The sequence below is a fragment of the Bicyclus anynana genome, chromosome 27, assembly GCF_947172395.1.
Source record: "Bicyclus anynana chromosome 27, ilBicAnyn1.1, whole genome shotgun sequence".
NCBI lineage: Eukaryota > Metazoa > Arthropoda > Insecta > Lepidoptera > Nymphalidae > Bicyclus > Bicyclus anynana.
Window position 1 is genome coordinate 453,539 of NC_069109.1, and position 25,700 is coordinate 479,238.

The 25,700-nt window shown below is 37.2% G+C and overlaps 2 protein-coding genes across 6 annotated transcripts; one reads left to right on the forward strand and one right to left on the reverse strand.

Moving 5' to 3' along the window:
- Window positions 1-517: 517 nt before the first annotated feature.
- LOC112048799 (zinc finger protein ZPR1) lies at window positions 518-12,954 on the reverse strand. Of its 2 annotated transcripts, XM_052890150.1 has the most exons (11): window positions 12,758-12,954; window positions 11,567-11,700; window positions 10,346-10,464; window positions 9,105-9,281; window positions 7,801-7,916; window positions 5,583-5,727; window positions 4,870-4,940; window positions 4,293-4,382; window positions 3,012-3,310; window positions 1,453-1,574; window positions 518-1,069 (listed from the first exon to the last, which is right to left on the reverse strand). In XM_052890150.1, the coding sequence occupies exons 1-9, from the start codon at window positions 12,860-12,862 to the stop codon at window positions 3,140-3,142; spliced, it is 1,128 nt and encodes a 375-aa protein (XP_052746110.1). In that variant the 5' UTR covers window positions 12,863-12,954; the 3' UTR covers window positions 518-1,069; window positions 1,453-1,574; window positions 3,012-3,139. The 2 variants fall into 2 exon arrangements, with proteins under 2 accessions (XP_052746110.1, XP_052746111.1); XM_052890151.1 differs by lacking the exon at window positions 3,012-3,310.
- Window positions 12,955-14,365: 1,411 nt separating this feature from the next.
- LOC112057099 (ankyrin repeat domain-containing protein 11) lies at window positions 14,366-24,370 on the forward strand. Of its 4 annotated transcripts, XM_052890152.1 has the most exons (9): window positions 14,378-14,589; window positions 16,539-16,865; window positions 17,673-17,825; window positions 18,157-18,320; window positions 19,140-19,232; window positions 20,055-20,157; window positions 21,367-21,536; window positions 22,338-22,466; window positions 24,105-24,370. In XM_052890152.1, the coding sequence occupies exons 2-9, from the start codon at window positions 16,850-16,852 to the stop codon at window positions 24,306-24,308; spliced, it is 1,032 nt and encodes a 343-aa protein (XP_052746112.1). In that variant the 5' UTR covers window positions 14,378-14,589; window positions 16,539-16,849; the 3' UTR covers window positions 24,309-24,370. The 4 variants fall into 4 exon arrangements, with proteins under 4 accessions (XP_052746115.1, XP_052746112.1, XP_052746113.1 ...); XM_052890155.1 differs by lacking the exon at window positions 16,539-16,865 and having other exon boundaries at window positions 14,366-14,475; XM_052890153.1 differs by lacking the exon at window positions 16,539-16,865 and having other exon boundaries at window positions 14,380-14,589.
- The last annotated feature ends 1,330 nt before the right edge of the window (window positions 24,371-25,700 follow it).

Genomic DNA, 25,700 nt, shown 5'->3' on the forward strand with positions numbered 1-25,700 from the left:
GGACTCTAGCACTTCAAAGTTTGTGTTTGGTAATAAACCATGAAAATTCAAATTCACAGTACACAAAACTTTTGTGGTAATTCTGAAATAAATATCTCTTTCTCATCAACGATCTAACTCTAGTGTATCTATGCAACAATATTCACCTGTGTCCAAAAAGAATCGATTCTTCTGCCTTTCTGAGTAAATATGTTCCTTGCTTCTGCCGAATACTAAAACATCGACCAAGTAATTTAATATTGTGTGTAGTTGTACCGACTCGTAAATCTATGGTGTGTAGCGTGTGTACTTTACACGATTGTATAGTCTAGCGAACATGATTAATCTGTGGATTGGTGTTAAATATTTTCGTGACTTTACCTCGTCCTCTTCAAAACCGACACGATTTTATTGGCCGATTTGATTTGGGTACAAGTCCTTAGGTAATTAGTCTGAGATTCAAAATCATCCCAACGGTGACTATGAAGCAGTTTATGTATGTACTATGAAATTAAATCAATAAATAAAACATCACAACAACAATAAACATAATGTTATAATTGGTATAAAAGTTTTACAATATTTTACAAGCATACATTTAACTCGTGCTGAGTAGGGCAAAATCGAAAATTCTTTCTACAATACACAATCGTAATGAGATGTCAGGGTGGGTAGTCGAATCCACGTCCACTCTTGAGAACCACAGTCCACAGCAAAAATTAAAGAGAGACCTTTAGTTAAAATAAAAAGTAAATCTTTATTTAGATTCACAATAACATAGCTTTCACTTATCTTTTGACATTAATAAGCCAAAGAGAAAACAATCCGCATATAGGGCTAGAATTCAAAGCTAGTCATTAAAAAAAAAGAATTTAATATGTCTTTTAAGTAAGCCCACTTTCATCTGACTCTGTATTCTTTACATTGTCACTCAACAATAGGAGAGAAAGTTAAATTTAATTAAATAAATATATATTAATTATAAGGAATGATCAGCTGTCAGTCTGTTCGTAGCCCTCTGTCTTCATGTCGTTCAGTCCCAGATCTTCGTTCTGTTCGAAGCTTCTCTCGTAGTGAGTTACTTTGAGACCTGTGCCATATAACAATAGGGTTTAAAATACAGTGATGATTTTATTTCATAACCAATTAGTTAATTAGCTTAAATCATTGCATTTTGAGCCGTGATAGCCCTGTGAATGTGATCTCTGCCTCTGATTCTGGAGGGTGTGGGTTCGAATTCAGTCCGGGGCATGCACCTCCAACTTTTCAGTTGTGTGCATTTTAAGAAATTAAATATCAAGGAAACCTGCATATCAGAGAATTTTCTTAATTCTCTGCGTGGGTGAAATCTGCCAATCCACATAGTGCCAGCGTGGTGGACTATTAACCTAAGCCTTCTCATTCTGAGAGAAGACTTTAGCTCAGCAGTGAGCCGAATGTGGGTTGATAATGATTGAATATGGTGTCACATACCATCGTCATACTGCTCGGGGTCATCGTTGAGGTTCTGCACATAGGAGTTGCCGGCTGGGTCGTCCAGCACGATGGTGATGGGTCGCTTGCTCTCCAGCACCTCTTCCAACTTCTCCATGAACCTGAGACAATATGGTAGTTGACTCGTATCAATTTTTCATTTCATTTCATCAATTTCGTGTAGTACATGGATTTTTTTTTCTCCTTTCTCTTTATACTGTTACTCGGCAATCTGTCATTCGACATTGAGCCGTTCGTCTGTTGGTTAGAGTTAGAGGTTATGGGTCATCAGAAGGAAGTCCAATACATGGAATAAGGGTCCGAAATATATCGATATTAATTAATAAATGTTAAGGATTTATTAAAAAACTTCATTTAAATATCACGTATTTTTTCAAATTTTCCGAACGTCAAAAACGCTGTCGTCCATTTTGTGACGTCACGACACACTTGATGTACTAAACGTCGAACTAATAGTTGACTAATATTTTTTTTTCAAACGTTCCATTTGTATGGGATTTGTTATAGTGACGTCATGAAACAGTTGAAATATAGATCATGGCCGACAGGCGTTGTGGCTCGTATTGTTAAAGAACATTAAAATTTACATGTAATTACGTCTCAAAAAAAAAAACGTTAGTGATTTTGTGAATCCATAGATTTTTTCTGGATAAAAAGTAGCCTATGTGTTAATCCAGAGAAAATCCATTTCCATTCCAAATTTCAGCCGAATTACTTTAGTAGTAGCGGCACTAAAGAATAACAAACATCCAAACAAACGTACATTCATGCAACCTTAAAATTTACATGTAATTACGTCTCAAAAAAAAAAACGTTAGTGATTTTGTGCAATAATGTTTTATTTATTGATCATAAATTGATTTAGTGTGGGCATGGAGAACATGTCGGGCAAAAAGGCGAGTGTTGATGCATTCTAAAGGGATCCCTTAAACCTACCCTCAAAGTCACAAGTCCGGGGACCTGCTCGAGGTCTGGACATAGGCCTCTAGCATGGACTTCCAAACAAAACGGGCTCGATCCGCCAGCATCCAGCGGCCTCCTGCAACCCGCTTGATGTCTTCGGTCCACCTAGTGGGGGGTCGACCAACACTGCGCTTTCCGCCATTCCAGCACCTTGGGACCCGGCTTTTCAAACTGTGTGCCCCGCCGATTGCCACTTCAGCTTCGGGACTCGCTGAGCTATGTCAGTGACTAGTTCGTCTGCGGATCTCCTCATTTCTGATTCGATCACGCAGAGCAACCCCAAGCATAGCTCGCTCCATCGCCTGCTGTGTGACTTTGAGCCTTCTAATAAAGCCCATAGTTAGCGACCAAGTTTCGGATCCGTACGTCATCACTGGCAACACGCACTGTTCGAAGACTTTCGTCTTCGCACTGAGGAATGTCGGTCGAAAAGATGTCGCGGAGTTTTCCAAATGATGGTACAATCAGGTAATGCCGGATCAAAAATGTTTCTGGCAATATACTCTCAGCAGGCCCGCAGCAGCCCCTCGGCCGGGGCGGAGCGCCCGCCCAGCTCCAGCTGTGACTACACTCACAGCGCGAGCCGCTCGCTGGCCGGCCGGTGCTCGCTCAGCGCCGGCGCGTGCCGCAGCTGCTCGAGGCAGGCCCGCAGCAGCCCCTCGGCCGGGGCGGAGCGCCCGCCCAGCTCCAGCTGTGACTACACTCACAGCGCGAGCCGCTCGCTGGCCGGCCGGTGCTCGCTCAGCGCCGGCGCGTGCCGCAGCTGCTCGAGGCAGGCCCGCAGCAGCCCCTCGGCCGTGGTGAAGCGCCCGCCCAGCGCCGCGCCGCCCACCTCCAGCTCCAGCTCCGGGATGGACATGCTGCATGTCTCCGACTGGAAATTTCATTTACTTTTAGAAAGAAAGAAAGAAATATCTTTATTTTCAGGCAGTGCCACACATTACAATAATAAATTTTAAATATATAGCTAATAGCTAGAGCAAAAAAAAGAAGAACGCCCTGCAATATGTGGCATAACCTAGAAAAAGGCCCTAACTCAGCATTTTGCTACATACTTCCTATCCAAAAAAAAGTATGCAGCACTGATTTTCAGTTAGGACCCAGTTCAGGTGCCGCCACGCACACAGTTCAACATCCTATGTAAACCAATGTAAACTATTATTAATTAAGAACAAAATTAAAACTAAATAGGTAGGTACATTGATTTTTAAAAAAAAAAAAACCATTTTACCATCATGCGTACTTGGGATCAATTCTTCCACAAGTTGCTGAGAGTTGCATTAGTTGCAATAAATAGGGCCATGTCTAAAACCTCAGACTAATTACATAAGAACCTGCTTCGGTAGATTTTACTTTTTAGAAGTATATGATCAACGATTTAATGTGATTGTAAAAACTGTCTCTACAGTATCGATATTTCATAGTTGTAATCTTGTAGTTCAGTAAGAATACTTTTTTGTGTAGTTAAATGGTATAAAAAACCGGCAAAAACTTCTAGTAGTAGTAGCAGTGTGATTGTAGTCAAGGGCTAACTTGTACAGAATAAAAAAAAAATATAGTAGGTACCTTCAAAATTTAAGTTTAATTTAATTTAATTGTTATTGACTTTCTTTTATATTTATATTTTAATTGTGTCTTTATAAATTGTTATACACCGGAAATTGGCAAATGCATAATTATCTGTATATTCAACAAATAAATGAATATGAATATAGTTTAGTATATGTACCTAATCTAAGATTATTTTCCCCACAAAATTACAGATAATTTTGTTTATGTATTTGGATGTGATACAAGTCCTTATGTAATTAGTCTGAGTCTTAATGACGACATCATCATACAAATGAAGTACCAACCTTAAGGATATCCCTGGAGAAGTCGTCCTTGGAGGCCACGCGAACTTCGAACTTCACGCCCTTCTCCTCTATACCGCCACCCGACTTCACCTGCATCGGACATAATTATAATTATATTTATTTATTAAAAAAAACTGACTGCATAAAAACTAGTTGAAACTTAAATAATTAATAAGGGAACTGATATAAACGTATTCCTGATGTATTGTTTTATCGTATAATGATTAAGTATAGATGAAGTATGGATGATGTATTGATGTAAAAATGATGTATTGATGTATGTGGTGTATTATTGATGTCTTACTAATGTGATACGTGATTTAAAGATGACGTATTGATGTTATAATGATGGATTGCTGATGTATTGGTGTATTGATGATGTATCAGTTATTATGATAGTTTTAACTGTTATTATTAGTTTGGATCGAGCCGGTTGCAAGAACCAGCCTATGACTAAGGGCTCCGTATGGATTCAAAACTAGACAGGCATACTTTCACGTTGTATCACGTGAATTTTGGCCGTGTTTCTTGAATTAATATGAATAATATAAAATTATTATTAATTATTCGCATTGACCTCATTGGTCCGATGCCCACACGCCTCGCACACCGTCGCCATTATAACCACCTCCTTGAAGTGCGGGATTTCTGAAAAAAACAGGAATAAATATACTTTATTTGATACAGTTGTATGTCATGTATTTAATAGGAACAATATTTAACTTATATTTACTAACATAATTATATTTAACGCGGACGCCTGCGATTTAGTTTTTCACACGGGAACCGTGGATTTTTCCGGGATAAAAAGTATGCCTAGTGTTAATCCAGAGTAAAATCTATTTCCATTCCAAATTTCAGCCAAATCGGTTCAGTAGACATTCACATTTCAAACATCCAAACATACGCGTTTATAATATTAGTAGGATGAAAGAGCTTTTTGCTCTTTTTAATGTGTTGAATTTTCTGTTCCAATGTTTTTTTTTGTCACTACCCACATGTGAAAATGTTAGGTAGTTATACTAAAATTGACACATACAAGTGGCGCTTACTATAATCTGACGGTTATATCTCCAATTTGTAACCCCAACGTGCTGTTCCTAGCGGATTTTTTCGAGACCTTTACAGGAAAAAATCTTATTGACAAACACCAGTGCGAAGCCGGGGCGGATCGCTAGTTCGCTAGTACTGAATAAACAAGTTATGAATATTTTTTTGTTTCATCATAACCCTCCAGAATCGCAGGCCGAGGTCATGTTCTCTGGGTTATCACGTCAGTTGTCGACTTACTGGTAACTTTCATGTTGGTGTCCGCCGGCGCGTTGCAGTCAGGACAGTTGGTGCGGAACTGCAGCACCTCGTCGGCGACCATGCGGTCGAAAGCGCCCTGACTGGGGTCCGCCGGGGTCAGGGTCCCCGGTAAAGTGTCGGACACCTGCAAAAGAACCCTTCTAACTTAATTTATCAGTGCCAACCTCAGACTGGTTACATATGGACTTGCCTCGCTAGACGTTACTTTAATGTCAGAGCATTTGATCAATGATCTAATGCGATTATAGAAATGTCTCTATAATGAATCCATGGAATGCTAAGGAATGTGTCACAACTTGCCAAGCGATAACAAAACTTTTTACTTAGAGTTTACTCGCGAGACACAGAACTCAAAAACTATTTAAACCTTTCTACACTAGGGTATGAATTAACATATTTGGATGAAAAGCACACTTGGTTTATACTGGTGTATTGTTGTGTACAATATGTAATTATCCAGAGGTCGGCAACCTGCGGCACTTTCGATGTGAAGTCTTTAGTTAGTTAAAGATATAGTTAAATAACTCTTTAGTTCCATACAAAAATTTATAGTAATATAATCAAGAGGAAAAGTTTGTGGATTTTAGGGGTAGGGGGTAACCTCTAGATCTACTAAACCGATTATAATAATTCTTTTATAAAAATCGGTTTAATAGGTCCAAAGATATGATATTTCCCTACAACCACTTCAAACTATCTCTTTAAAATAATTTATTCAAGTTATATATAAATATAAATGAATCCATATTTCCCTTGGTCACACCATCTTTACACTACTTCTGATTACACTTCTGATTACTTCTGATTACACTATTTTTTTGTGTGTTTGTAATTGTCAGGGCAGGGTAGGGTATGGTAGGGTAGGGGTAGGGTTAGGAGCAGGGGTAGGGTAGGGTAGGGATAGGTTAGGGGTAATTGAAAGTTTACGTCGGATTTCAGTCCGCTAGTTTTAAATATAAACCAAAATGCATCAATAACTTTACATACTTAGGCCTCAATAGCTCAACGGTGAGAGCGGTCGGTCGGACTCATCACCGAGGGGTGTTGGTTTGATCCCCGCACCGTTGGTCTATTGTCGTACCCATTCCTAGCACAGTCTTTGTCGACTAGTTGGAGGGGAACAGGAATATTGGTTATATATAATTATAAAATATTAAAAATATATATATATATATATATATACGCCAGTACTATAATATTGGTATGAATACTAATTATTGTAATGGGTATGCTTTATTTAGCGCTTCCAACTCAAAAGGTTGCCGACGCCTGCACCAGTATAAATATATGACACACAAGACTTTATTATATGAGTACTGAGTTATACAATATGTTAAGCAAAGCTTGGAACAATACATTATGTACAAATACATGGTCTGGTCTATAATATTTACTATTATTCATTGATATAAAAAGATGACTATTAAAAAAAAATTGGATAATCATTAACAGTCCTTTTCCAGGGAATAAGGTGAGGATTGAAAACCAAAAAATGCATACAAAAAAACCTTGCAAGGGTTGTCTATGGTACACTTCGGGACTTACGTCAGACGGTTCGTCGTCGTATGGCTTGAAAAAAGAAAAACCAGTATTTATTATGGTTTGCCTACTTTATACAGGGTGCTCGGGAGTGTTTGCCATAACTTCAAGGTATTAACAAGTCCACTCATAAAAGCTGAACTGCATAACTTATTTTTTTTTTTAATTTATTTATTTAATTAGAAAACAGTCGGGATCTATTAAAAAATGTAGACGAAAGTCATTCTATTCAATATCCCGACTGTTTTTTTCTAATTGTTTTCTACACTTCTGGACTGAGCTTGTTTTTTTTTTCTTTTCAGTTTTTGTATCATTTAAGCAGTCGGGTTTTTTTATTTGTTTAATCAGTTAATTTTTTAATACAAAACGCGAATTTCTAAGAAATTGAAACAGCGCCATCTAGTGGCACTGTTGCACAATTTCAATTCCATACAAACTCGCGTTTACGTTAACGCGATAGTAACAAATTGAAAATATTGAAAACTCCCACTAGGCACACTGATAATATATCATTGATTGCATCATCTTGTTCAATACTATTAAAAAAAAAAACATAATTTTCAATTGAACAAAACATACATAACGAATTGCCCTCAGTTATACTATCTAAATTGTAAAAATATATTTAATTTTTTTTTTTTAAATTGAACCCACTGACCTCCTCCCGTGTGAAGATGCCCAGCGCGTGGTCCTGCTCGGTGCTGCGCCTGAAGTCGCTGCGCACGGCGCGCGGGTCCCTCGTGGGCGCCTCGGGGTTCTCTATGAAGCAGTTGCCTGGAACAAGTCATCATCATCATCATCATCATCATCATATCATTATCAACCCATATTCGGCTCACTGCTGAGCTCGAGTCTCCTCTCAGAATGAGGGGTTAGGCCAATAGTCCACCACGCTGGCCCAATGCGGATTGGCAGACTTCACACACGCAGAGAATTCAGAAAATTCTCTGGTATGCAGGTTTCCTCACGATGTTTTCCTTCACCGTTTGAGACAGAGACGAATATTAGCATTACATGGATTCACCGTGCAGGTGCCGGGCCCATTGCATGGTAGAGAGACAAACTCCGAGCAGAGTCCCGGACTTGTGACTACAGGATGTAGGGTTAAGGAATTCCTTGACGATCGATCAACACTCCCCGTTCTCTGCTCGTGTATTATTATATTTGGTAAGATCCTATTAGAGCAGCTTTGGATTTTGGTGGTTCTAATATAGAACTAGCTGCACTTCTAGAGAGGCCAAGGTCTTTAAGCAAGTTATAGAGAGATTTTGCTGGTAATCCTCTCGCGCCTACTTCTACGGCGTACAGACTGACTACATAGCCATTTTTAGTTAGTTCATTTGTTAGGTCACAATATTTATTCGCTTTTAAACTGTGGTCCTTCGTAATGTTCGTCTCCCACGGCACAGTAAGCTCTACAAGTACTTGCTTTGTTTCTTTGGGCAAAAGGAAAATGTCTGGTCTAGATCTCGAAATAGCGACATCCGCTTGGATTTTATGTTTCTCATATGTATCCATTAATAAAGTCCAATCAGTAGCAGAATAATTATTATATATTTTTAAATAACGTAATTCGATAATCTTTATGAATAATAAGATCTTTAAAATAATAATTACAGCAGCTGCAGCATTGAAAAAACTGATTCAAGATAGAAAAATTTAAAATATCCGATCTTGGTGATAATCAGTTTTAGATAATTAGGTGGTGTATCTACCAAATGCATTTTATCCATAAATTACGGGACACCCTTTATATAGGAGAACGTAATTTTAGTTGGTTTAGTTAGTAGTAGTCGCTTGCTGGAACGTCTTTGGTAGGGTGGCAACTAACCACGGCCAAAGTCTCCCACCAGCTAGACCTGGACCAATTAAGAAATCCTCAATCGACCCAGCCAGGGATCGAACCCAAGACCTCCGAAAATTGTGCGCACTACTATCTTACACAGTTTTTGGTTGCCTCACCACTGATGTCCTCCAGCAGCAGAGTCCACGGGGTGTCCAAGGTCCGGAGCCCTTGCAGACGTTCTACGAAGGCATCTATCTGAGCTGCAGCCTCAGGGTGCTGAATCCTCCTCGCCTCCTGGTCCTGGGTTAAGCCGGCTACCGCACGGGTGATGATACCTTCCACTGTAGTCACCTCTGTGGAGATGAAAGGTAAAGCTATTTTTAGCAGATTACAAATATAAGAAAACCAACGGTTATGATTCACAACATTTGTCAGGACAACTTAATTAACAAATCAAACTGTAATCAAAATAAGACCCTAGAATGACAGAGAATGATGTTGAGTGGAGTCACGCACTTGTGAACGTTGTGTGTAGGGTTAAGGACGTCATCTACGGTTAACCAACACTCTCCTTTTCTATTCAAGTCACTCTTTCGCTTATCCCAAGTACCCATAAATAATTACACAACAAGAAATGTGGCGGCTCGAACGCCACCAGTATACTGAAGACGACCGTACGACGAGCGCGTTATATCGCAACTCGTTCCTGCCAACCGATCGCTAAAATGCCAGATTGATTATCCCAGTATTCCTATGTAAATGGGAACTATGTGGTTGAAACGGTAAGGTGTCAGCTAGTGATTTATATAATCTATACTAAGTTTAAGAGTTAGTAGAATTATCTCTGGATCTACTGGACCAATTTTGAAAATTCTTGTACCAATAGGAAGCCTTGTCATTTGCCTTGCGTGTCATGCACTATATTTTATCCTTATATTCCTATTTTATTTGGATGGAAACACGGGGTGTCTGATAATCCTACTAATATTATAAAAGCGAAAGTTTAGATGCATGTTACTGTTTAACGCCGCTACTAATGAAGCGATTTGGCTGAAATATGGAATGGAAATACATTTTACTATGGATTAACACATAGGCCACTTTTTATCGAGAAAAATTCCATGGTTTCCCGAGATTTGCGAAAACTGAGGATTTTGATTATATGAATGTTTGGATAGAAGCAGGTGTTACTTTGCGGTTCATCATTATATATATGAATGTTTGTTACTCTTTAACGCCTCTGGTACTGAACTGAACTGAATTAGTTGAAATTTTGTATTGACATATATTATAGCATGGATTAACATATAAGCTACTTTTTATCCCAGATAAATTGATGGTCCCTGAGAGATTTGTGAAAAACTAAATTCCACAGGGTCCCGCCGTCCACTAGTTGTGTATATGTTGAATACCTCACCTCCCTTCTGACTCTGTGCTGGTATCTCAAAGTCCACCTCTGGTATCTTGATGGACGTGTAGTCGCTCTTCACCACCTGGCGGTTCAGGTCGGAGTTGCTTTCCACGCGCAGCTTCCATCTGAAATATTACAATTTTGTATGTCTTGAGTGTTATTATTTATTAAAATCGGCTGACATCGGACATACTAAGCAGACATTTGATCGGATTATGGTCCAGAAACTGATCTCCGATAGATAAAGGAACAAAAGAAAAAAAATCAGCTGAAAAACGTAACAATGTTGGACTATGTCCAATTAGTTTGCTTGCAATGGATTGTTTGCAATGGATCTCCTGGCAGAAACCGCACCAAAGTCACACATCTGTTTATAGTGTAACGACTGAATGCAGATTTGAATCAACCGTATAAGAAGAATGAATAAAAAAGAAAAAGAAAAAATTATAAAACTTATTTCTGCTGTGCTGAATTTCCACTTTTTTACTTTACTACTAGGTACATTGTCGAAGTCCCAAGTGAAATCTTTTTTTTTTGTTTGGTGTTTTTTCTTTGCAATCTGTTATTAAAAAAACATTCAGCAAATGGTCTGTATGTTGTCACGACTAGGAGGGCATCACATCCAGTGACATAAGCCCTATGTATACTTTTCTTTATTAAAGGTCAGCAGGAGCTCGTCTTTTTAGACTGCTAAAAAGACAAGTCAAATCAAATAAGTAATCTCTGGATATACTAAACTGACTTTAAAAATTCTTTTACAAGAAAGCCACATATACTCCCAAACCATTGAGGAGTGTCATGTTTTTTTTCCTTTTTTTTTATTCTTTAAAAGTTACCCCTTGACTACAATTGCACCTGATGACAATGTAATTGATAATGCAGTCTAAGATGAAAGCGGGCTAACTTGGTAGTAGGAGGATGAAAATTAACACCCCTTTCGGTTTCTACACATACATCATACTCTAAACCGCTTAGCGTTGTCTATGCCGGTAGGGTGGTAACTAGCTACGGCCAAAGCCTTCCACCAGCCAGAACTGAACCAATCTAGAAAATCTCAATCTGCCCAGCTGGGGATCGAATCCAGGACTTCTGTTTTGTAAATCCATTGCGCATACTACTGCACCACAGGGGCTGTCAAAAAAGATGTATGTATGTATGTATCCCTGCAATCCTATGGAAATGGAAACCATGGGTCTGTTAGTTTTGGAATAGTATAACTGCATATACCTGACCCCCATCTCAGCGAAGGCACCTCCCGGCTGTATCTCATTGTTCTCGTACCCACAGAACTCACAGCTGAAGGACATGATCACTATGTTCTTGTAGTGCGGGATGCGAGTCAGTAACAACCTGGTGGAGCCCTGGAAATATTAACATACATCATTATTTAATAGGGTAGTTGACTCACATTAAATTTAATTAAAACAATATCAATATTAATCATAATTTAATATTTTAATTGTCTTTCTTGTCTGTGCTCTTTATGATCATACTAGCGGACGCCCGCGACTTCATCTGCGTGGAATTTAGTTGAAATTAAATAGTTGAGATGAAAAGTATATGTGTTAATCCAGAGTAAAATCTACATCCATTCCAAATTTCAGTTAAATTGTTTCAGTAGCCACAACACAAAGAAGGAACAAACATACACACACTAACTTTTGCCTATAAAATATTAATAATCATAATACAAAATGGAAAATCCTTCCCCTATCTAGGTTTATAATGACTCCTCAGTACATTTTCATCTATGAAGTGCACACCACTGAGTGTGATGTGATAAGATTTTTTAAAACAGTAACTGCATCCTGCAAGCTCTTCTCAGTGGATTCTATAATACTTAAAACTACTGCTAGCCTATCATCATCATCATCAGATCTCAGTGATTCATAATGTTGCTTATTTGATGACAGATTTGAGACTATCTAACATGCATACAATGAATGTTCCTTATAATGAATGCCTGTATTAATAAATGATTATAGATATACAATGTTGGTATTATTTCTTCCGACGGCTGACGGCCGCAACAAATAGCTATAATTATATTTAAAGTTCACACTATTTATGGAATTTGTTCATACATAACGGAAATTTGAACCAATTAAAAAAGTCAAAAAAAAATTATTCAGATTGTATTGTTACAGATGTAGTTCTTTTTCTTTCATATTTTTATGTATGGATATTCATTGAACAAGAAAATATATTTAAACTTCAAAGCCAATGAATGTTTTTACTGATTTATAACCTGCAATTTACAGTCATACTGTTTTATATAAAATACATAAAACAACATACTAAGAGAGCAAGAGAAGCCTCATAACGATAAAATCTTGTGACCAGAACCAATAAAAACATCACGTTCTCTAATAAATAATGGAAAATAGGCGATTTCTAGAACTATCTAGATTAACTTACGTTTTTGTAGCAGTTGATACATAATGATTCTATTTCGGTCATCTCGGGCTCCGGATCTTCTGCCGTCAGGTCCCTGAACAAAGGTTTCTGCTCCATGCTGCACATTTAGTTGAAAATAAATTAATTTCAACTCTTGAAAATTACCAAAAATTACGACGACTGCTCACGATTTTTCAGTTTGACAAATGTCATCACATCACGTTAATTGTCATCATCAAATGTCAGTGAAGTGGACAGTTTTTTTTTTTATTTATTTTACAGTTCTCGATACTAGTTATTTTACGAAGGTCCCTAAATTATCTATAAATATATTAAAGAGTTTGAAAGAAGAGACTGAAATCGCCCGCCAAATTAAAAAAATAAAAGTTAAAATTAAAATAATATAAGCAAATTGTAAAAATGTATGAATTTTTTTTAATTGGTTAAATGATTTCATTCTCTACTTTCATAAGCCAAACTCTACCTACATTATTTTAATAAATGCTAGATCCTTATCCTAGATCCTATCCTTAGATAGTGTAAAATCCTTGATAATTTGTGCGTTTAAGGTCGTCCACGACTCCATGAATAATGGGCTCAGGGGCATCTTTGAGCAGTGGCTCCGTAACATTTTGCTATTCCTGCCACTCTTTTTAATTACGAAACTGGGGCTACCTGGGGCTACCTGAGTAGCAGTATTGCTTATCGGTCAGATATGGAAATCGAGCCCAATCAATGCAATTCAAATTCATACACTGAGCTAATATACAATCAATTTTATAAAGTCCAATGAACGACATAAAGTAACGTACTATACTCCTGTGCCTACAGTACAATCTATCTATGAGTAGTGAGTGACTCTACCACCGGTTTCTAAAGCAGATAATACCTAGGTACCTATGGAAAAATAATTGAAAGAAACTAATTCGTTGGTCTAATTTAAATGTTTCTACAAATTATTTTATTGAAAAAGTGAAAATAAATTTCTAATAAAATACTTTAAAATTTTAGAAGAGTAATAATGTAATTTCTTTGATTTTATTTATGGGTTTTACCGGCCTCACAGCGCGGCTTGTTTTAGTACCTACATAATACCTATCTAAAGTGCGCTAGGAAACATTGTAATGTATACGATTAGGTAATCATACAAACGACTCCATTATTACTTAACATCATGTATAACTATGTATTACTTAAGTTAACATTTGCATACACAAATACTTTGGCCTCACGGAACATTCATGGAATGATGTCACTAAAGAAAATAGGAATGACCTTGTAAATAGCCACACGACTTATAAATCAAATGACGTCATTACGATATTTTTGTCGATTTGTCGTGTCTTATGGCTATGCGACCATATTCAAATCACAATTCGTTTTGGTACAATCACATCGATAATCGAGACCTTTATAATTTCGTCGAATTATATTACGCCGCCGACTGTGGTAGTGCGGCTAAATTTAAACTACTATTTTTCGTGCATATATGTATATAATTTACATCACATCTGAATTTTGTCGGCTAATAAAACAGTATGGCCGTCGTCTGTGATAATACGGCTATAGAAAAATTACAATTTTTCGCTCTTAAATACCTGTTAATCAAGGGACATTTTATTTTTGTTGGATAATGAAGTAGGATTACCCGCGGGGTGACTTCACTATTTGAACTGAATAGCATATTTTAAAAATAAAAATAGTCGAATGGAGAACGCGGTTGGAAACGTACTTAATTGGTAAAAAAAAAATAGAAAATAGGAAACAAAATCTTGTGATTTACTAGTCAATAAAATAAGTGCTGTTAAGTAATATTTAAGTATATTTTTGGATTTGTTACTAGTATTTTTTGGGTAAGTAAATAGCATATTTCTTTTTATATAGCTTTATAATATATTTTTTATTTTCTACGTTTACTAAACTCTAATATCGTTTCAAAATAATCGTAGATATATCACTAATCTGTATTAAGTATATTACTAATCTGTTATTAAGCCTTTAGTACTTAGGTTCATATTTATTTTTATTTAATAACTCGCGACTAAATCCAGACGAAATTCTGTTCTTCACAAATCCTGCGGGAACCATGGACTTTATTGGGACAAAAAGTAGCCTAAATATTGCTTAATCTATAAGCCTATCTTCCAGTGTGAGTCCCTCGTAAGTCCCATTAAAATAGGTTCAGCCATTTCAGAGATTAGACCGGACAGACATACAAACAAAAATGGTTTGTTATTTAGTATCGTATAAAAATTTATTCTAAGCACTTGAGACAACACAATTATTTAGAAATCATAGACAAACATTTCAATTTTGTTTATATGTATCTATTGACCTATTGATCAATAAAAAATCAGGAATTCCTCTGAGGATTATTAAGGCCCTACACATACTGCAGTGTTTTAAAAAGTATTATTAGTTATAAAGTAAGCGATTTTCTATGAGACAGTTTTCGATAACCAGATTTCGATAGCGCTTTCGTCATTTACAATTTCTAGTGTATAATTTGAAGGAATAATAATAATACTTTATTTAATTTACGAAGTACGAGTTTTCTTTTAAAAAGGTTGTTTTTAATTATTTCAATAATTGTAGTTTAGTAATTATTTAAAGTGGTTTCACACGCGTAGTTACTCTTCCTGTGGAAATAAAAAGGATAAAATATAGCCTATGATATTTGAAGATATAGCTATAAAAAGGCGAAATAATAATAAAAAAAAAATCGGTCAAGTACTTTTTTAATCGTAACAAACAAACGAACAGAAAATGATATATTAGCTCTTTTTAACCGACTTCCAAAAAGGAGTTCCGGTCAAATTACACTGACGTTCGCGCTTCTGTAAATATCATAAACAAACAATACACATGTAAATACCTATTCCATTCAGTCTTTAGAATACACCTGTTACAGTCTTGCAAGTTCGTCGATGACACTCACATGATATGCGGGCGACGGGGGGAAATATTTCGTGGGTGTGATCGTGCGAGCGGGGAAGTGATGTGCATCAGTCGTGGGTTTTTCATTCATCGCTACACGCCCCCCGGCCCGCGCGGAGGGTTACGGACGAAGTTGCCAAGCTATATATTATACAGAAATGTCGTATTTTTCTTCTTTTTCTAGTTTTTCAAGAAATAAAAAAAGAAAGGGTACATACTCTTTTGGATTATTTACGAAATACGAGATCGTATCATGAGAAATCAGGTTTCCAGTCGCCAATCCCATAGTTTTGTGACAACCTTGTCAACCAAATTTTGACGGCCTCCGTGGCGCTGTGGTATGTGCAGTGGATTTACAAGACGGTCCTGGGTTCGATCCCCGGCTGGGCCGATTGAGGTTTTTTTAATTGGTCCAGGTCTGGCGAGGCTTTGGCTAGTTCCCTACCGGCAAAGACGTTCCGGTACGACGTCATGTAGAAACCGAAAGGGGTGTGGATTTTCATCCTACTTCTAACAAATTACTCGTAGCCGGCTTCCATCTTAGATTGCATCATCACTGACCATCAGGTGAGATTGTAGTCAAGGTCTTGTAAAGAATAAAAAAACTCTGGTTACCTCAGTTTGTTGGTACTTATATTGTGATAACTCATCGCATAATATTGTCAGCCCCAAGTAGGTATTTGAGACTTTGCCAATTAGATCACTAGGAAGTTCGATATACCTACTTATGTGGGAGATTGCAACTTTGTCTGCTAAATTGTTTTTTGGATTTACTAAAAACAATATTACATAGTTGAAATAGTGTATTTCCAAGTTTTTACTTCTATCGGCAGTCTATTTAATTGCCATTTTTTTTAATCTACAGGTACTAAGAGCCGTGAGAGCCCAGTGGATACGACCTCTGTCTCCGATTCCGGAGGGTGTGTGTTCGAATCCGGTCCGGGCCATGCACCTCCAACTTTTCAGTTGTGTGCATTTTATGAAATTAAATATCACGTATCTCAAACGGTGAAGGAAAACATCGTGAGGAAACCTGCATACTAGAGAATTTTCTTAATTCTCTGCGTGTGTGAAGTCTGCCAATCCGCATTGGGCCAGCGTGGTGGACTATTGGCCTAACACCTCACATTCTGAGAGGAGACTCAAGCGTAGCAGTGAGCCGAATATGGGTTGATAATGATGTATTTATTAGGTACTAAAACTATCTCAGAAATACATAAAGAAGTGCATGTAAAGACTTTCTTACATACATAGAATACATACATAAAATACGGATCGAATACAAATCCATCTTTTTCAAAGATCGGTTACAAAATAGTAAAGTTCAAGTTAAAACGCCCATATCTAAGTTAACGGCATATACTCAAGGTTCTTCGATACGTATGAGTTCATATTGTATTACGTCATTCTTGCCGAACAAGATGATTATTTCATTTTGATTATATCTTTATTGAGAAAGAATACAATAGGGAACTTAAGCTAACTTATCCTAATAACTATACAAATCATGTCCACGTGGAATGGTGGCAAGAATACTGGCTGCATTTCCGCGCTGGACAGCCAGGCTGATCCGGTGAAGGTAATTGAAGTTCCGAACATCTATACTAATATTATAAATCTGAAGAGTTTGTTTGTTTGATTGAACGCGCTAATCTCAGGAACTACTGGTCCGATTTGAAATTCAATTACCCTACTCCTACCCACCCCTACCATACTTTTCTGGTTGATTTTTTACACCTTGTGTCCGAAAAACCCAAATATCTTACGGAACCCTATTTATTTCTAAAATAAAATTTAGCCTATGTTACTTGTGGATAATGTAGCTTTCGAATGGTAAAAGAATTTTTAAAATCGGTCCAGTAGATTTTGAGCCTATTCATTACAATCAATCAAACAAACAAACATACAAACAAAGTTTTCCTCTGTATAATATTAGTATAGATTATTGTGTAAGGGTCCTCTACCTAATATATTCGACTAAAAAGTGTTTTTGTTATAGAAATGGGTAAAGACGACAAAGAAGACTCAGGCTTCGGCTTCAAGGACCGCGCCAAGGCGGAGGAGACCCTGCGACTGCTGGAGCAGCACGAGCCCAACTACCGGCGCCTGACGGTGCGAGGCCTGTTGGGACGCGCCAAGCGAGTCCTCGGCAGTGAGTCCTCGTATACTGCTGACTAGATTTTTAGTCTTTAATTTTTTTTTTAGTTTTTTCTTTCGGGAAATACGGTTAGGAGTGGGTACTACAAAAGTCTAGTGAGTGGATAAAGACAAAGAAGACTCTGGCTTCGGTTTCAAGGACCGCGCTAAGGTGTAGGAGACAATTGACATTGACATTGTTAACACGAGCCTAACTATCGGCGGCTGGCAGCGAGGCCTGCTGGCACTCTGACGACACATTTTTGGCATTAATTTTTTTTTATATTTTTAAGATGATTAAAGAGGTAGAGGAGGTATATTTTATTACTGTTTTGTTTTAATTCTAGTGACAAAAGCAGAAGATAAAATAAAGAATATAAAAGAAGCGATGGAGGTATTCGAGAACTGGCTCGCCGAGTTGGACAAGAACAAAGAAAAGAAACCAGAGAAGAAAGAAAAAGAAAAAGCGCGTAAGAGTGAAGAGAAAGAAAGTAAGAAGAAAGACAATGAGGTAATTTTGATAATAATAATATTTACTACTAATTATTGTAGTAGGCCATTGCAATTATCTCCATAAAAGAGATAATATGGTGCCACTACTCTGCTCCAATGCGAGTTGGCAGGCGTAGGATGATAATGTTAAGTTACTGATAAATCCCTACTCTTGCAGAGTTCCTATTTGATGAATAGAATTCAGAAAGTAGATATCAATGGAAGTCTAACGGATCTGTTGTAAAAATGGGGATTCCCCAAGGATCTATACTGGGACCATTTCTTTTTCTCATTTATATTATTGACCTTCCTTATGTTGATAAGGATAATCATGACATAGTTTTGTTTGCAGATGATACATCGCTTATATTTAAAATTAATAGACGAGAAATTATATATATACTTTATCCTCGTATTCCTACGGGAAAGGGAACCACGCGGGTGAAACCGCGCGGCGTCTACTAGTGTGCTATAAAACAAAATCCCACGGGAACGAGAACTACGCGGTTGAAATCACGGGATGACTGCTAAGTAACTTATAATTCGCTATTTTTAACCGACTTCAAAAAGGAAGAAGGTTCTTAATTCGACGCGCATGTTATATTTTTAACCAATAAAGCAAAATGAACTTGAAGACATTTTCTTCATGTGTTTTTTTCTATTGATCAATAGATAGAAAAAATTTAGATAGGATGCTATTTTTCGGTTTTAAAAGTAATACAAATTTGAAGTCGGTCAATTTCATAGGTTAAAAATTTTATTTTGAATAATGTGTAAAAAGAACTTCGATTCTATTGGGGATCGCACATTTATTATTTCTTATGTAATAATTTTGCAGGATTCAGATTCTGATGTGGAGATGGAGGAGAAGCCCAAAGAGAAGAAAGAGCTTCCGGCTGACACAGTTCCCGGACTTGGATTCAAGGATAAGGTAAATATAACATGAAACTTGTTTTATGTAAAGGTTAAGATATCTCCCATAAAGTAGAACACATTTGTTACTAATTTAGTCGTATAACATTGTGTCCGGCCCTTGTTAATATCTGAGTTATGGAAGATTCAAAGATTTTAATTAAAATAACCAATTTTCAGGTTAAAATTAACTACTGTAGAAAATCTGATCGACTATTTTGTTTGTTACTTTGTTGTTTTCTGATAGAAAAATTATTAAAGATTTAAGTAAAATAAAAGGAATCAGAAAATAACGTATGTTTTTTGTAAAGGCCAAAAAACTACATTATTTAAAAAAAAAAATGAAAAAAGCGGGTAAACAGTCGTTTTTACAAAATTGAACTTATGTGTAATTTTGTACAAATTATTAAATTAAGGTTTTAAAATTTTAATTTTTTTATTGAGTAACAATTTTTAAAATTTTTAAACATTTGAAAATTAATTTCGCACTATAGTTGTCCCGATAGCTTAGCTATTTGAAGGCTAGACCGGGGGAACTATGGTTCTGGGAGGAACTGTTCTTCTAAAGCCCTTTTAATTAAATAAACAAAAAATCCGTCGTTTTGTATGGCGACCATCTTGGACCGATTTCGGTACCTATGTACCGAAATCGGTCTAAGATCACTTTAAAAAAAAAAGTTTACACATTCGGGAGCTACAATGCCAGCTATGGAGCCGAATATGGGTTGATAATGAATGAATGAATGAATTCTAAAGGAACAATTCCAGTCGGTCACGGCTGGCATTTGCATAGTTAAATGAACAGTATATAGGTAGGTACATGTTTCTATATCGTCCCTAGGACGCGGCAGACAACACTCTGAAGGAGTTGGAAGGCAGGGACCCAGACTACCAGAAACTGGCGGTCAAAGGACTCATAGGACGAGCTAAGAGAGTACTCACATGTAAGTATAGATGCATCCCTAATTTTATTGCTATTTTTCTCTCTTTATTTGGCTTACCAACACGTTCATCATCATCATTATCAGCCGATGGACATCCACTGCTGGACAGATTCCTCTTGCATGGACCTCCAAACATAACGGTCTCGAGCCGCCAGCATCCAGCGGCCCCCTGCAACCTGCTTGATGTCATCGCTCTATCTAGTGGGGGGTCGACCAATACTGCGCTTTCCGTTGCGGGGTCGCCATTCCAAATTCAAATATTACAACGATTAAAAATAATATGCATAAGGTTTTCAACTAGGGTATGGATTATAGGTAAACATTGGAAAATTCCTTATCCAATTATGTGTTCTGTGCTCCAACATAGGTTTGTATTGAGTCCTTAGGGTGGACAGTGCTTTTTTGCATCTATGAAATGCAAGGAGCATAATGTTAAAATGTAAATCTATTTAACGGTAAATATAAGTCAAACGACCCTGCTGGTTTAGGTACTCTGTACTCTATTAAATCTATGGTGCTGGTATTGTTTCAAAACTTTGTAAAATAATGAAAAGTATTTGACGGGCTAGCATGTAGACCCTAGTTAACAAACCCCAAAACAAACTGAAATCTGACAAATCGGTCCGTGGGTCAGGTGACCCCAGGCTCAGGATAAGGATAAGCCTTGCCACCCAGAGGGGTAGTAGCGCAAGCGTATGGCTAACAAAACGCTGCTGGTTTTGAAATTAAATGAAAATACGTTTTATTGCACACCACACAGAAAAGAAAAATATGCAAATCATTGGATAAACAAATTAATGGTGTATATACATTAGGCGAGTACTTGGATTTGACAGTAAGCGATGATGCAGCCTGTGGTGAAACGCGCTTGCCTAGAAGATGCCTATTCACTTGACTTGATACCCATATTGTAGGTGGTAGGGAAAACGGTAGCTGACGCAGTGCGGATCAGGAACGAAGTATTAAAATGCTTCGTCCAAGGGACATGATTGGCGGTTCTATGGTAAAAAGGTTAAGAAGGAACTAGAAATCCTGTAGAAAATTGACAGACAAGAAACTTTCAACCAATGCAATTTTGCACTAATTAATGCCTCGTTACGGCTGATCCTTTTTTTCTTCTAGCTCGTCCGACCATTTTGATTTTATTTGATTTTTAATTTTATTATTATCCAAAGGATTAAACTTTGATTACTTAAAATATATTACCAGGTACACGAGACGAAACCAAACTGTCAAACATAAAGGAAGCAATATCAATATTCGACAAATTCCTCGACGACTTCGACACCATGCACCTGAGCAAACAGAACAACCCGTACATCAGCCTGCCCATCGTCAGGACGTGCAAGACAATGGCTGACGACATCACTGACCAACAGGTAAATATTATCATTATCAGCCCATTTTTAAACCCCGCTAAAAGACCATGCTTCCGTCCTTAGCAGGATGTGGAGATTTGACCCACCACGCTGCTTCACTGCGTGCATGCGATGTAACACTATAATATAGTTCGTAATGTAGTGATGTGCTGGATCGTTAAAAATATATAAGTCGGCGAGTGAGTTATTCGAACGGTTAGCAAAATCTATGTAAATTATTGTGATAATATTAGAATCAGGATTTCATGTAATTGGGATTTAATTATTTACTGTTTAAGTAAATCAGACTGTGAAAGATTGATCACGTGACTCTTGTCCAATAGCATCGCTAACAATATGGCGATGTTGTTGGCCAATAGCATCGCTAACAATATGATAACACTGTAATAAAAGGGCCCTTTAACCCAGCTACTAGCGGTTGCCAGTCCGTGATCTCGCTCGTGCTTGTCTACCTGCCCTATGATAGTTAATCCTGGTTTACATGTGATAGTATCAGCGCTGTACTTGATCAATATTGTAGTTAGAGTGTAGAACTGTATTAGTAAGTTAAATGGTCAATTCGGTGATGATTGATAGTGTTACTTTGTGTATCTGCCATCCTTGACATGTAAAGCTTAGAACCAGCTCTTAGACTACGGCTTCTCTGTTATCAGAAGTAGTATTTAGTTTGTTCCCCCAATATATATGTACGAAAACAGATCCGGACACGGATATTTGGCGTCAAGATACGGATACGGATCTTAACTGTCTTACTTAAACTTCTTTTTTTTCTTAAGTTAATCGAATGTAACATTGTTTCAGAAATCGTTCATAGCAGCGTACACATCAGTGCGCGGCGAATACAAACGTCTGCGGACAGTGCTCGCGGCGGAGGGCGGCAAGACTTGGGACGTCGTGAGGAACGCGGCACTGAAGGAACTCAAGGAGAAGGTAAAATTGTTGCCACAGTGTGCGCGTGCCTTTAGTTTTCAACCATAGACAATAGACAATAGGAGGAATGTCATTCCTCTGAGGTATTTTTAACTAATTTTTCGTAGACATAGAAATCTATAGACAAATGATTGGCGTATACTAAGAACTCAAGAACACATTACTAACCCAATGTATTTAGCAATATTAAACCAGTTGAACAGTAAACGGCGATCGATAAACACGCTTTTCTTTGCCACCTTACCTTCTTACCACACGCGGCAAACCGTTGTCAAAAAATAATGAATTTGATAATCTTCAATAGTACGTCATGATACCAAGGGCCATCTCCATCCGTTAATTATTTTTAGTAACTCACATTATGTATAGAATATTACTGTCTCCTCATTTTCCAATTTCATTTTCATATTATAATCATTCCTTTTTACAACAAGCGCCATTCCGGAAAGATTTTGAACTATAATTTACAAGGGGCAACTTTTAGTAAAAATAACAATAACAGTTTTTCCTAAGCCTTTCCATGAGATTGCCCACACACTCTTTTCACGACTTTTCTGGTTGCTAATGTTGTGGTTTTCGACAGAGAGGTCCTTGGTTTGATTCCCAGTTTTTTTTATTCTTTACAAGTTAGCACTTGATTACAACTTCACCTGATGACAGGTGATGATGCAATCTAAGATGGAAGCGGGCTAACTTGTTAGGAGGATGAAAATCCACACTCCTTTCGGTTTCAACACGACGTCGTACCGAAACGCTAAATCGCGGTGTCTTTGTCGGTCGGGTGGTAATAAGCCACAAGAGGAGGAACTATCCATTTCGTGTTTTTTTACCTATAGTGCATACCCTCGTTAAAAACCTTACGCACGCCATTGTATCAGACGTGGCTATAGTATGCGCGTTATCATCTGAGTCGTCCGGTCATAAAAGTCAAAAAAGATAGGAATGTGCAGCGCGCCTACCTGCGCACCCTAATTATCGATAAACGGCTACCTGCGCACGTGCTAATGATGAGTCAATAATGATTTGGACGATTCTGATCACGAGAAGACTGGGCCAAATGTGTTAGGCATGCCGAAGAACTTCAAAACAAAGATTTACAAAAAGCTCTAATTAGAGATCACGCGCCGCTTATAATAAATTTGGCAGAAGACGAAGATTCTGATGATGAAGACTCAGATGAAGATTAATTTTATTTAGTTAATAATTATATAATATGAAATATGTATTATATTAAATCAAATATTGTTAATTTTTTTAATTTTGTGAACAAGATACGATAATAAACTTTACTTATCGATAATATGTCTTTCATTGTTACACCCTTCACTAGACGGCTCCATAAGACCCATAAGTGCAAGCGAGATAGATATAGAGAAATGATTTATGGCCCTAAGACTCAGTTGTTAACGATAGTAGTATAGTTACCATCTTACTAGCAAAGATATACTGCTAGGGGCTATTTAACGTTCCGGTACAATGGTGCGTAAAATCATCAGAGTTATGGGTAGAAAAAAAACTTGTATCTCTTTCAAATTAGCCTGCTTTCAGCCAAAGGCTAACTTGTCATAGAATAATAGATAAAAAAAATTAGGGAAATAAAAAAAAAATAGTGAAATAGACAATGTTTTTTTTTTGCAGCATGCAGACGCTAAGCTATTCAACGACAAGGATGAACCAACAGCTGAACATCTGGAAATGTTGCTGTGGGCGTATTCACCGGAAGCGGCGCGTGTGAAGAAACTCATACCGGAAACTAAAGCAAGCGAGGACGTCAACGACCGGAAGCGACGGAGCAGCGGCCATGACAGTGACGACACCCCGAGCAAGAAGAAGAAAGAATGATTTTGTTTGTGATAAATATTGTTTAAGCATTTATTGGTATTTTGATTAAATCATTTCGATTACGTACTGTTTATTATACACTAAAAATTTTCTTAGAAGTCTAATCACCAAAACAAACCCGTCTTGTCACTAAAATCACATATTTCACTTACGTTATACGTAATTTCTAAAGAACAAAGTGTCTAAATCCTTTATTATACGCGTACAGTACGAATTACACCAAAAACTACACCGAATTTACGATTTATTCACATTTATTTTCTGAAAAACAAAATCACAACGAGATTAATTTGCACAGCTTAACTACGATTACGGCAATTTGACATTTCGTAACGCTAGATTGTCTATGAAAAGTAAGGATGGGTAAATAACATCGAGCGTTAACTTATCGATAAATGATAATGAATGATTCTTTAATAATTGATATGTTGTTAGTTTAAAGATGGGAAAATGAAATATTTTATAATCATTTTATTTTAAAAAATAGTTTTTTAATAAAAATGTTATACAATACATATGCTCACGTTATTCTATAGCGTAAAAGATATCTTACGAATAGTAGCATTATTCAAACACTGGTATGGATAACATTATCTCAATACGATTTTTAATAAAAATCGTCAAATCAAGATTTTAACAAAAACTAGCAATGTAAATTTAATTTGCAAAATGCGCGCGATCAGCTGTTTTCCAAGAGGTCAAATAGGCAGGTCACGACTAATAGGTATCTATCTATACAAAGTCACAAACAAACTGCGCGACGTTGTATTGCCGACCGCCGCCGGTGCCGAGAAAAATAATTCCTATCTCTCTCTAACCTAAGCCGCGTGGCGTGGTTAATAGGTATTTTCAAAATATTGAAACTTTAGGTCCTTTCGCTAGACGCTACGCTATTTTTTCTTTAGTTCGTGTTCGGCGGTCTGTTGACAAACAAACCAAAATTCAAAAACCTTTGTGTAAGTTCTATGTTATGTTAGTAGTGATTTTCTGTAACGAATACTCATACAATTGTGTCGTTTGTATTGTGTGTGTTTGTGTGTGTTGACTGAGAAGTCTTGAAATGCTTAGATCAAATCAATTCAGTACTCATGAATATTGTACCTACTATGACGACAGAACGTCTCGTAAACGAGAAACAACCTGAAGTAAGTTAATTACCTGTACCTAGTTAAAAACTTGTAAAGTATAAAAAATAGGTATTAGATAGGTAAGTGTAGCCAGCCGATTTGCTGTCGATGCGTACGTACCTACTCGTACGTACACAGTAGATTGCGGAGCGTTGTTATCGCATTGTTCGCTGTACATTGCGTGCTCAAAATTTTCAAAATCTGAATTTTCTCATTTCCCACGTAATTGTTATTTAAAATATCGTTGTGGAAACTAAATTTAACC